General features: G+C 46.1%; 1 protein-coding gene and 1 pseudogene across 1 annotated transcript; both read right to left on the bottom strand.

Annotated features, from left to right (window-relative positions):
* Positions 1 to 12963, bottom strand: part of LOC137373408 (zinc finger protein 721-like) — an 80573-nt pseudogene that overhangs the window by 4044 nt on the left and 63566 nt on the right.
* On the bottom strand, positions 8219 to 9936 carry LOC137374029 (histone-lysine N-methyltransferase PRDM9-like). Its single transcript, XM_068039810.1, has one exon. The coding sequence runs from the start codon at positions 9181 to 9183 to the stop codon at positions 8347 to 8349; it is 837 nt and encodes a 278-aa protein (XP_067895911.1). The 5' UTR covers positions 9184 to 9936; the 3' UTR covers positions 8219 to 8346.

The following is a 12963-nucleotide window of genomic DNA, read 5'->3' as shown; positions in this document are numbered from 1 at the left end:
TTGGTGTCCGTTTAGTAACCTCATCTTCCCTTGAATCTACCTCCCCCGACAGTCCCGCAATTGAAATTGTTGGGCGCAACTGAGCTCAAAAGTACTTGGGATTAAAGCCAGCAGCTGCTCCTCCATGTCCACTCCAGTTCAAAGTGATGTAACAAAAAAGAGTGAAACAGGGACCAACTTCCACATCCAACACCCACCCTGATACAAACTGGCTCTTAATTGGTCCATCAGTGTTTCTCAACTCAGTTCTCTGAGCAACGCCAACATTAAAATAAAACAAAAATACTGCAGATGCTGAAAATCTGAAAAAAAAGGAGAAAATGCTGGAAACACTCAGGTGAAACAGCATCTGTGGAAACAGAATTAATGTTTCAGGCATCGACTGCCGGAGCCTGCAGCCTGGAAATCAGTAGGAGGAGGAGGAAAATTGAGGAGAAGCAATATAGTCCAATACTCACAACAACCTACAATCCACCGACATTACTGGGATAGGGAGACAGAGTTCAGAAACACTCAGCAACACGACTCCAGGAGGAAAAGGGGGAGCAGTGTGTGTACCTGCCCTGATAGCCCCCTCCCCAGGCCTGTCAGTCAAACCCCCCACTCCTCCCAGTCCACAGCTCAGCCTAGCAGCTTCCTGCACCTTGAGCCAGCCCTGCCCAGGTGTGGCCCAGTCCAAGGGGAGTCTTTGTGGAACCAGGGATGGGGAACCTCCTGCCCTGTGCTGTGTCCCAAATGGTTCCTCCTTCCCCTCCCCCCAGGCTCCTTTATAACTGAGCTCAGTTTCCTTTAAAGTTTTCTCCTTTGATGTTACAGTTTATTAATCCCGAGTTCCTCCAAAAGAGCTGGAAATCTGGCGGCCATTAACCCCGGGCCTGTCACCGGGAGAAGCCCCGCAGCTGCCGCCCCACTCGGTGCAAGCGCGGGACGGGGAGCCTCTTCTTGGGGATGTTGAGGCCTATACCGAGTGTTTCTGAAACCCTCCCGCCCACCCACCAGCTCCATTGCTCTCCCGCACTCGGCGGTTCTCACCCGCTGTTGATCCAACACGAACTCCAATGCGCCTGCGCTTCCGGGACTTGAAGCGCGCGCCAGCGACGTCTCACTGACAGCTCACAATGGCCGGGTGATTGACGGAAACTCGGGACCAATAGCAAGGGAGAACGCCGCACCACCCCCCCCCCCCCCCACCCCACCACACACACCGTCCCGAAAGCCCCGCCCCTCGCTCTGTTTGTCTGGAGGACCCACCGACCGCTTGGTCCTCCAGTTCTGCCCCGCTCTTCCTAATGGTCTGGAGTTGCTGTCAATCAGCCGGGCGATGTGAGTTGAGCATGCGTGATCGGCTGGGGCTGAGGCACAGAGCGTGGTTCCAGCAGGTGGGAGGGAGGTGGGTTAATAAAGCCCGGGGATCACAGGCTGCAGATACACCGAGTGTGGAGCCAGGAGACAATCTCAACAGCGGGAGCAGACGGTGCCTGTTCAGCTGTGATGGCCGAGTGGCTAAGGCCTGAAATTCCGATGGATTTTGTGTGTAGTTTCAAACCGTGGTCTTTTTTTTCGTTAGCTGCTGAGGGACATCACTGACTTGCAAATTGATCAGAATAACATCTGCTGTTAGGAAGGGAGTTCAATCAGGTATTGCGGATTTGTTAGAAAATAAAGTGTAAAAATGAGTGAGAAATAAACACTGAAAAAAGCAAAATAATGTATTTTAATCAAGACCCTTGCAATATTTCAAAGGAAAACAGCACCTTCAGCGAATGAGTGAGAATGCTGTTTGGTTTCATTCATCTGATCCAGATTTCTGTGTGTAAAATGACTGCGGCAGAACTCGAATCTTCACAGAATCATAGAAATTTCCTGCTGAAAGTGAAATGGGAAAAGCAGCTAACCTGAAGGGACATTGCAGACCTTCCCCGGTGGCCTAGTGGTTAGGATTTGGCACATTCACTACCACAGCCTGGTCAGAAAATGAAAAATTCTCACTTCTGTGCAGACATTCATAACCAACACACCTAACTTGCTGAATGAAAGCAGAAAATGTTCAGCATCTCTGGCAGTATCCATGGACTTAAAAACATTGGCGCAGGAGCAGGCCATTCAGCCCGCTCCGCCATTCAGTTAGATCATCTACCTCAACAACACTTTCCCACCCTGTCCTCAGATATCCATGGATTTCTGTCTTAAACATGCTCAATGCTTGAGCTTCCACAGCCCTCTGGGATAAAGAATTCCAAAGATTCACCACCCCCCAAGTGAAGAAATTCCTCCTCATCTCAGTCTTAAATCAGTGACCATTCTTCGGAACTGACAAATATTAGAAATGTCACAGGTTATAAGCAAGTGAGGTGGGGGTGGGGCAAGAGATAACAAAGGAGAAGGTGTAGATTGATTCTCTGTTACTACTGGGCTGGTGCAATAAAAGGAGCGCGAGTGGCTTTTCTGCCCCTGTTGCCAGAGTTTCTGCTTGAAGCCCAGCCTGAGTCATGTGACAAACAGCAACACTGTTGGCAATCTGGCTCCCTCAGCGCCCTCTTGATTAAAAAAAAAACTGATCCAACATTTATTTAGCTTAACTATAAATTCCTTTGAAAAATATTTTTATCACAATGGAGTATCTTTCATAACAGCTTCCATTTGATTTTACTGTGGCTCATCCAACTGTAACATTCACTTCCATGTTCTTAAAGCCTTTAACATTGTTCAGCTCCCACCACAGTTTCTCAGTTGCACATGTTCCATTCGCACCAATGTTCATTTGGACCTTGAACTCAGTCCATACATTTAGATCTGAGTGACCACTCGACAGACACACGCTACAAAAGCAGGGCTGGCCTTTGGAAGGGCAGCGGTGGGTTGCTGACAATATTCCTTTGGGGAATCTTCTGAGACGAGGGATGCAAACTGAGGAACTGGGTTTTTCTTTCATTGCAGTAGGCGCTTTTCTCATGAAATGTGTTCTTTGATGAAGTAATGAGTGTTGATGAGGGTAGTGGTAGTGTAGCTGATGTTGTGGATATAGACTTTCAAAAGGCATCTGGTGAAATACCACATCATCAACTTGTTAGAAAAATTGAAGTGGATGGAATAAAGGACCAATGGCAGCGTGGATACATAATTTGCTGAGGGACATAAATCAAAGAATAGCAAAAAGAGAAGACTAATTTGCAGGGTGATGTGAAAATGCTGGATTGCGGGTTTAAACTGGCAGTTCTTTCAAAGAGTTGGCATGGGCTTGGCAGGTTGACTGGCTTCCTTCTCTGCTGTAAAATTCACTGATTCCACCATGTTAATTTTCACATCAACTGGGAGATGAAACATAACTCAAGGCTCGAAGACAATGACTCGCCAGAGTATGTTCAGGACAATTATCTAATGTACCTACCCATCAGGTGGCAGGACCGTATCTCCAACACAGAAGTCCTCGAGGCAGCCAACATCCCCAGCATGTACACCCTACTGAGCCAGCGGCGTTTGAGACAAGGAGGCCAAAGAAGAAGAAGACCGACCCCACATGGACTGCAGCGGTTCAAGAAAGCGGCTCACCCTCTCAAGGGCAGTTAGGGATAGGCAATAAATGCTGTCCTAGCCAGTGACGCCCACATCCCATGAACAAATAATTTTTTTTAAAAAGATTTTGTGGTCATAGCCTCCTTTCTGTTTGTGGGACTTTGCTGTTTGCAACTTTCCTGCCGTATTTCTGACATTAAAAGGACTTGCATTTATATAGTACCTTTCATCACCTCAGGATGTTCCAAAGTATTTTACAGCCAATTAAGTACTTTTAAAGTGTTGTCACTGTTGTAATGGAGGAACTACAGCAGCTAGTTTTCACACAGCAAGATCCCACAAACAGCAATATAATAATGACCTGATCATCTGTTTCACTGATGTTGATGAAGGGATAAATATTGGTCAGTACACCTGGGGATAACTCCCTTGCTCTTCTTGGAAATAGTGCCACGGGATCTTTTACATCCACCTGAGTGGTAAGACAGGGTGTCAGCTTAATGTTTCATCTGAAAGACGGCACATTTGAACGTGTAGCATTCCCTCTGTGCTGCACTGGAGTGTCTGCCTTGATTTTTGTGCCCAAGTCTTGGAGAAAACTTGAACCTACAACTTTCTGACTCAGAGGCGAGTCTCTGACTCTTCCCCTTAAATTCGGGGAAGGTGTCATTAGATTGGAAAGTAGCGAATTTAACTCCTTTATTCGAAAAGTAAGGGAGACAGAAAGCAGGAAACTACAGGACAGTTAGCTTAACATCCGTCATAGGTAAAAGGTTAAAAGCTATTATGAAAGACGTCATAGCAGGACACTTAGAAAAATTCGAGGGAATCAGGCAGAGTCAACATGGTATTGTGAAAGGGATAGCATGTTTAACCAAATTATTGGAGTTCTTTGAATAAGTAACATGTGCTGTGGATAAAGAGGAACCGATGGATGTACTGTATTTAGATTTCCAGAATGCATTTGATAAGGTGTCACATCAAAGGTTATTCCAGAAAATAAAAGCTCATGGTGTAGGGGACAACATATTGGCATGGATAGAAGATTGCCTAGCTAACAGGATACAGAGAGTAGGCATAAATGGGTCATTTTCTGGTTGGAAAGATGTAATGAGTGGTGTGCCACAGGGATCTGTGCTGGGGCCTCAATTGCTTACAATTTATATAAATGACTTGGATGAAGGGACCAAAGATATGTTTGCTAAATTTGCTGATGACGCAAAGATAGGTAAGAAAGTAAATTGTGAAGAGGACGTAAGGAAGCGACAAAGGGATATAGACAGGTTAAGTGAGTGGACAAAGATCTGGAAAATGGAGTATAATCAGGGAAAATGTGAAATTGTCCATTTCGGCAGGAAGAATAAAAAAACATTATATCTAAATGGTGAGAGATTGTAGAGCTCTGAGATGCAGAGAGATCTGGGTGTCCTAATGCATGAATCACAAAAGGTTAGTATGCGGGTACAGCAAGTATTTAAGAAAGCTAATAGAATGTTATCGTTTATTGTGATAGAAATTGAATACAAAAGCATGAAGGTTGTGCTTCAGTTATACAGGGCATTGGTGAGACCACATCTGGAGTACTGTGTACAGTATTGGTCTCCTTATTTAAGGAAGGATGTAAATGCGTTGAAAGCAGTTCAGAGAAGGTTTACTAGACTAATACCTGGAATGGGCGGGTTGCCTTACAAGGAAAGGTTGAACAGGCTAGGCTTATATCTGCTGGAGTTCAGAAGACTAAGAGGTGACTTGATTGAAACATATAAGATCCTGAGGGGTCTGGCAGGGTGGATGTGGAAAGGATGTTTCCCCTTGTGGGAGAATACAAATGTACAAACATATTAACTAGGAGCAGGGTAGGCCAAGCTGCCCCTTGAGTCTGCTCCTCCATTCAACAAGATCCGCCTCCTCCCACTGTAAGTTCCTCTCCAGCCTTGAGCAAATGTCCCGAACCCTGGCACCGGGCAGGCAACACAGCCATCTGGACTCTCGCTCTTTGCTGCAGAGAACAGCATCAATCCCCCTCACTATACTGTCCCCTACTACCACTACCTTCCTCTTCTCTCCCCCTCTCTTGAATGATTTCCTGTACCCTGGTGTTATCGTTAGTTTCCTCATCCAAACTGCAGCCCTCGCTCTTGTCCATACAAGCTGCAATAACCTCAAACTTGTTGTTCAATTGCAAGGGCTGAGGCTTCTCCACTCCCACCTTCTCCATCCCCTTACCTGTCGGACTCACAATCACACCGTCCAGTCCCTGACCACTGATCAAAATAGATGACCCTCTCCTAAGGGGTGTGACTGCCTTCTGGAACAAAGTGTCCAGGTAACTTTCTCCCTTCGTGATGCTTCGCATTGTCTGCGGGTCAGCCTCCAGCTCATCTACTCTGAGCCAAAGCTCCTCAAGCCACAAAAACTTACTACAGACATGGTTGCCATGCATTGCCATGGCTGTTTTGTGAGGCAAGAGAGGTGATAGCAGGGACTCTGGCACAAATTTTCAAATCCTCTCTGGCCACAGAAGAGGTACCAGAGGACTGGAGGACAGCGAATGTGGTACCATTATTCAAAGAAGGGTAGTAGGGATAAACCAGGTAATTACAGGCCAGTGGTCCAACATCAGTGGTAGGGAACTATTGGAAAAAATTCTGGGGGACAGGAATTTGGAGAGGCAGGGTTTAATCAGGGATAGTCAGCATGGCTTTGTCAGGGGGAGATCGTGTCTAACAAACTTGTATGAATTTTTCGAGGAGGTAACTAGATTTGTAGATGAGGGTAAGGCAGTTGATGTAGTCAACATGGACTTCAGTAAGGCTTTTGATAAGGTCCCGCATGGGAGATTGGTTAAGAAGGTAAGAGTCCATGGGATCCAGGGCAATTTGGCAAATTGGATCCAAAATTGGCTTAGTGGCAGGAGGGAGAGGGTGATGGTTGAGGGTTGTTTGTGCGAGTGGAAGCCTGTGACCAGTGGTGTACTGCAGGGATCGGTGCTGGGACCCTTGCTGTTTGTAGCGTACATTAATGATTTAGACGTGAATGTAGGAGGTATGATCAGTAAATTCGCAGATGACATGAAAATTGGTGGTATCATAAATGGTGAGGAGGAAAGCCTTAGATTACAGGACGATATAGATGGGCTGGTAAGATGTATGGAGCAGTGGCAAATGGAATTTAATCCTGAGAAGTGTGATGCATTTTGGGAGGACTAACAAGGCAAGGGAATATACAATGGATGGTCGGACCCTAGGAAGTACAGAGGGACCTTGGTGTACTTGTCCATAGATCACTGAAGGCAGCAGCACAAGTAGATAAGGTGTTTAGGAAGAAATATGGGATACTTGCCTTTATTAGCAGAGGCATAGAATATAAGAGCAGGGAGGTTATGATGGAGCTGTATAAAACGCTAGCTAAGCCATAGCTGAAGTACTATGTACAGTTCTGGGCACCACACTATAAGAAGGATGTGATTGCACTGGAGAGGGTGCAGAGGAGATTCACCAGGATGTTGCCTGGGCTGGAGCATTTCAGCTATGAAGAGAGACTGGATAGGCTAGGATTGTTTTCCTTAGAGCAGAGAAGGCTGAGGGAGGACTTGATTGAGGTATACAAAATTATGAGGGGCATAGATAGGACAGATAGGAAGAAACTTTTTCCCTTAGCAGAGAGATCAATAACCAGGGGGCATAGACTTCAGGGGCAGGAGATTTAGAGGGGATTTGAGGAAAAAAAATTCACCCAGCGGGTTGTTGGAATCTGGAACACACTGCCTGAAGGGCTGGTAGAGGCAGGAACCCTCACAACATTTGAGAAGTATTTAGATGAGCACTTGAAATGCCATAGCATACAAGGCTACAGGCTAAGTGCTGGGAAATGGGATTAGAATAGATAGGTGCTTGATGGCCAGCACAGACACGACGAGCTGAAGGGACTGTTTCTGTGCTGTATAACTCTATGACTCTATGGCATCCAGGAGCTCCCACATACTACAGCTGTGACACCTCTCCTTTCCTGCAATCTAAATTATGTTAATTTAATTAAATTTATTTTTCTTAATATATAGTTCCACTCCACACTGAACGCGCTCACTCACCAAACTCCCATCTTCACACTCTGTGCACTCAAGCAGCACTCAGTGACGCCTGAATTTATACTGTCTGAAAACATTGATGAGTCAGCCTTGCTGGAGCTCTGCTAGAGCTCAGAAACCAGTTTAAGAAATCTGCCTAATTAACTAGCTACAGCTACCCTGACAGCCCTGTTTTAAAACTGTAAGAAACTTCACTTGCCTCTTAACTTAAAACAGTAATTGCTAAACGTAAACAAAACTAGACTTGAGAGATTAACCCTTAAAATCCCATCATTTACCAAACTCCTTTCTGTGCACTCAAAGCAGCAGTCAGTGCAGACCAAAAGAGCACCTGACTCCAATTATGGCATCAGATTCTTTGGCACTCTCTTCCTCAAAAGGCAGAGGAAGCAGAATCTTCATGTTTCAAAAAAACTTCATTAGCTGTAAAACACTATGGGACATCCTGAAGTTGTGAACGGTGCTATACAAATACAAGTCTTCCATTAACAAAGGAGAAAAGACCAAAAATGTAACAGTCAGTAACAGAACATCAGTCTCCTCTTATCCTAGAGGAATCAAAGACTCGAACACTGTGTATTTGATGCAAAGCTGATTTATTTAACATATATCCAGAATATTAAACTCAAACACAGTTACAGGGATTATAAACATCAACTGAAATAAACCCCAAATGTCAGAATGAACATGGTTCAGTCCTGGATGCGATTAACAGCAGCAATAACAGCAGAATCCAACCCCTGCAGTCACTTGTGAACTCGCTGGTGTCTCAGCAGGGTAGATGACTGAGTGAATCCCTTCCCACACTTGGAGCAGGTGAATGGCCTCCCCCCAGTGTGAACTCGCTGGTGTGTCACCAGGTGGGATGAACTAGTAAATCCCTTCCCACATTCAAAGCAGGTGAACGGTCTCTCCCCAGTGTGAACTCGCTGGTGTGTGAGCAGGTGGGTGGACCGAGTGAATCCCTTCCCACATTCGGAGCAGGTGTACAACCCCTCCCCACTGTGAGTGCGCTGGTGTGTCAGCAGATCATTTTTGCTTTTAAAGCTCTTCTCACACTCAGAACATGCAAAACATCTCTCATCAGAGTGAACAAGTTGGTGTCTCAGTAGATAGGATGACAGAGTGAATCCCTTTCCACACCTGGAGCAGATGAACGGTCTCTCCCCAGTGTGAACTTGCTGGTGTGCCTGCAGGAGTGATGACTGAGTGAATCCCTTCCCACACGTGGAGCAGGTGAACGGCCCCTGCCCAGTGTACATGCGCTGGTGTCTCAGCAGGTTGGATAGCTGAGTGAATCCCTTCCCACACCTGGAGCAGATGAACGGCCTCTCCCCAGTGTGAACTCGGTGTTTCAGCAGGTTTGATGAACAAGTGAATCCCTTCCCACACACACAGCAGGTGAACGGCCTCTCCCCAGTGTGAACTCGGTGTTTCAGCAGGTTTAATGAACAAGTGAATCCCTTCCCACACACACAGCAGGTGAACGGCCTCTCCCCAGTGTGACTGTGTCGATGAGTTTCCAGCTTGGATGGGTAATTGAATCCTTTCCCACAGTCCTCACATTTCCACAGTTTCTCCATGGTGTGGGTGTCCTTGTGTCTCTCCACATTGGTTGATCTGTTGAAGCCCCATCCACGCACAGAACACGTGTACAGTTTCTCCCACTGTGAATGGTGTGATGTTTTTTCAGGATGTGTAACTGGTTAAAGCTCTTTCCACAATCAGTTCACTGGAACACTCTCACTTGGGTTTGTGTGTGTGTCTCGATGCTTTTCCAGTCACACTGATGTTTGAAATCTTTTCCCACAGACAGAAGGGACAAACTTTTCTCCTTTCATATTCAAAAGCCGATGATATTCAGGTCCTAATGAATCGAGTGACTCAGTCAGATTTTGACCTGATATTTGGTTCAAGTTTCCCATCTGTATTTAGAATTAGAATTAGAACATTACAGTGCAGTACAGGCCCTTCGGCCCTCGATGTTGCACCGACCTGTGAATCCATCTGACCTACACTATTCCATTTTCATCCATATGTCTATCCAATGACCACTTAAATGCCCTTAAAGTTGGCGAGTCTACTACTGCTGCAGGCAGGGCGTTCCACGCCCCTACTACTCTCTGAGTAAAGAAACTACCTCTGACATCTGTCCTATATCTATCACCCCTCAACTTAAAGCTATGTCCCCTCGTGTTTGCCATCACCATCCGAGGAAAAAGACTCTCACTATCCACCCTATCTAACTCTCTGATTATCTTATATGTCTCTATTAAGTCACCTCTCCTCCTCCTTCTCTCCAATGAAAACAACCTCAAGTCCCTCAGCCTTTCCTCGTAAGACCTTCCCTCCATACCAGGCAACATCCTAGTAAATCTCCTCTGCACCCTTTCCATAGCTTCCACATCCTTCCTATAATGCGGTGACCAGAACTGCACGCAATACTCCAGGTGCGGTCTCACCAGAGTTTTGTACAGCTGCAGCATGACCTCGTGGCTCCGAAACTCGATCCCCCTACTAATAAAAGCTAACACACCATATGCCTTCTTAACAGCCCTATTAACCTGGGTAGCAACCTTCAGGGATTTATGCACCTGGACACCAAGATCTCTCTGTTCATCTACACTACCAAGAATCTTCCCATTAGCCCAGTACTCTGCATTCCTGTTACTCCTTCCAAAGTGAATCACCTCGCACTTTTCCGCATTAAACTCCATTTGCCATCTCTCAGCCCAGCTCTGCAGCCTATCTATGTCCCTCTGTACCCTACAACATCCTTCGGCACTATCCACAACTCCACCGACCTTAGTGTCATCCGCAAATTTACTAACCCACCCTTCTACACCCTCTTCCAGGTCATTTATAAAAATGACAAACAGCAGTGGCCCCAAAACAGATCCTTGCGGTACACCACTAGTAACTAAACTCCAGGATGAACATTTGCCATCAACCACCACCCTCTGTCTTCTTTCAGCTAGCCAATTTCTGATCCAAAGCTCTAAATCACCTTCAACCCCATACTTCTGTATTTTCTGCAATAGCCTACCGTGGGGAACCTTATCAAACGCCTTACTGAAATCCATATACACCACATCCACTGCTTTACCCTCATCCACCTGTTTGGTCACCTTCTCGAAAAACTCAATAAGGTTTGTGAGGCACGACCTACCCGTCACAAAACCGTGCTGACTATCGCTAATGAACTTATTCTTTTCAAGATGATTATAAATCCTGTCTCTTATAACCTTTTCCAACATTTTACCCATAACCGAAGTAATTACCAGGGCTGTCTCTACTCCCCTTCTTGAACAAGGGGACAACATTTGCTATCCTCCAGTCTTCCGGCACTATTCCTGTCGACAATGATGACATAAAGATCAAGGACAAAGGCTCTGCAATCTCCTCCCTAGCTTCCCAGAGAATCCTAGGGTAAATTCCATCTGGCCCAGGGGACTTATCTATTTTCACACTTTCCAAAATTGATAACACCTCCTCCTTGTGAACCTCAATCCCATCTAGCCTAGTAGCCTGAATCTCAGTATTCTCCTCTACAACATTTTCTTTCTCTACTGTAAATACTGACGCAAAATATTCATTTAACACTTCCCCTATCTCCTCTGATTCCACACACAACTTCCCACTACTATCCTTGATTGGCCCTAATCTAACTCTAGTCATTCTTTTATTCCTGATATACCTATAGAAAGCCTTCGGGTTTTCCCTGATCCTATCCGCCAATGACTTCTCGCGTCCTCTCCTTGCTCTTCTTAGCTCTCCCTTTAGATACTTCCTGGCGAGCTTGTAGCTCTCAAGCGCCCTAACTGAGCCTTCACGTCTCATCCTAACATAAGCCTTCTTCTTCCTCTTGACAAGCGCTTCAACTTCTTTAGTAAACCACGGCTCCCTCGCTTGACAACTTCCTCCCTGCCTCACAGGTACATACTTATCAAGGACACGCAGTAGCTGCTCCTTGAATAAGCTCCACATTTCGATTGTTCCCATCCCCTGCAGTTTCCTTCCCCATCCTACGCATCCTAAATCTTGCCTAATCGCATCATAATTTCCTTTCCCCCAGCTATAATTTTTGCCCTGCGGTATATACCTGTCCCGGCCCATCGCTAAGGTAAACCTAACCGAATTGTGATCACTATCACCAAAGTGCTCACCTACATCTAAATCTAACACCTGGCCGGGTTCATTACCCAGTACCAAATCCAATGTGGCATCGCCCCTGGTTGGCCTGTCTACATACTGTGTCAGAAAACCCTCCTGCACACACTGGACAAAAACTGACCCATCTAATGTACTCGAACTATAGTATTTCCAGTCGATATTTGGAAAGTTAAAGTCCCCCATAACAACCACCCTGTTACTCTCGCCCCTGTCGAGAATCATCTTCGCTATCCTTTCCTCTACATCTCTGGAACTATTTGGAGATCTATAAAAGACTCCCAACAGGGTGACCTCACCTCTCCTGTTTCTAACCTCGGCCCATACTACCTCAGTAGACGAGTCCTCAAATGTCCTTTCTGTCGCTGTAATACTCTCCTTGATTAACAATGCCACACCCCCCCCTCTTTTACCATCTTCTCTGTTCTTACTGAAACATCTAAATCCCGGAACCTGCAACATCCATTCCTGCCCCTGCTCTACCCATGTCTCCGAAATGGCCACTACATCGAGATCCCAGGTACCAACCCATGCTGCAAGCTCACCCACCTTATTCCGGATGCTCCTGGCGTTGAAATAGACACACTTGAAACCAGGTTCTTGCTTGCCAGTGCCCTCTTGCGTCCTTGTAACCTTATCCCTGACCTCACTACTCTCAACATCCTGTACACTGGCACTACAATTTAGGTTCCCATTCCCCTGCTGAATTAGTTTAAACCCCCCCGAAGAGCACTAGCAAATCTCCCCCCCAGGATATTGGTACCCCTCTGGTTCAGGTGAAGACCATCCTGTTTGTACAGGTCCCACCTACCCCAGAAAGAGCCCCAATTATCCAGGAAACCAAAACCCTCCCTCCTGCACCATCCCTGCAGCCACGTGTTCAACTCCTCTCTCTCCCTATTCCTCGCTTCGCTATCACGTGGCACGGGCAACAACCCAGAGATAACAACTCTGTTTGTTCTCGCTCTAAGCTTCCACCCTAGCTCCCTGAATTTCTGTCTTAAATCCCCATCTCTCTTCCTACCTATGTCGTTGGTGCCTATGTGGACCACGACTTGGGGCTGCTCCCTCTCCCCCTTAAGGATCCCAAAAACACGATCCTCCCTTTTTAATATTCTGTAAAAGGAGTTTACAAAAGTCCTCACTGTCAGTACAGGATAGAAAGTCAGAACAGACAATTCTAGTTTCTATGA

Source organism: Heterodontus francisci, chromosome 9, assembly GCF_036365525.1.
Source record: "Heterodontus francisci isolate sHetFra1 chromosome 9, sHetFra1.hap1, whole genome shotgun sequence".
In the NCBI taxonomy this organism is placed as follows: Eukaryota; Metazoa; Chordata; class Chondrichthyes; order Heterodontiformes; family Heterodontidae; genus Heterodontus; species Heterodontus francisci.
This window is presented reverse-complemented; position numbering and strand designations above follow the sequence as displayed.

What these genes read in the sequence shown, in the direction of transcription:
- LOC137374029 (XM_068039810.1), bottom strand. Translation starts at nt 9,183, where the DNA reads ATGGAGAAACTGTGGAAATGTGAGGACTGTGGGAAAGGATTCAATTAC.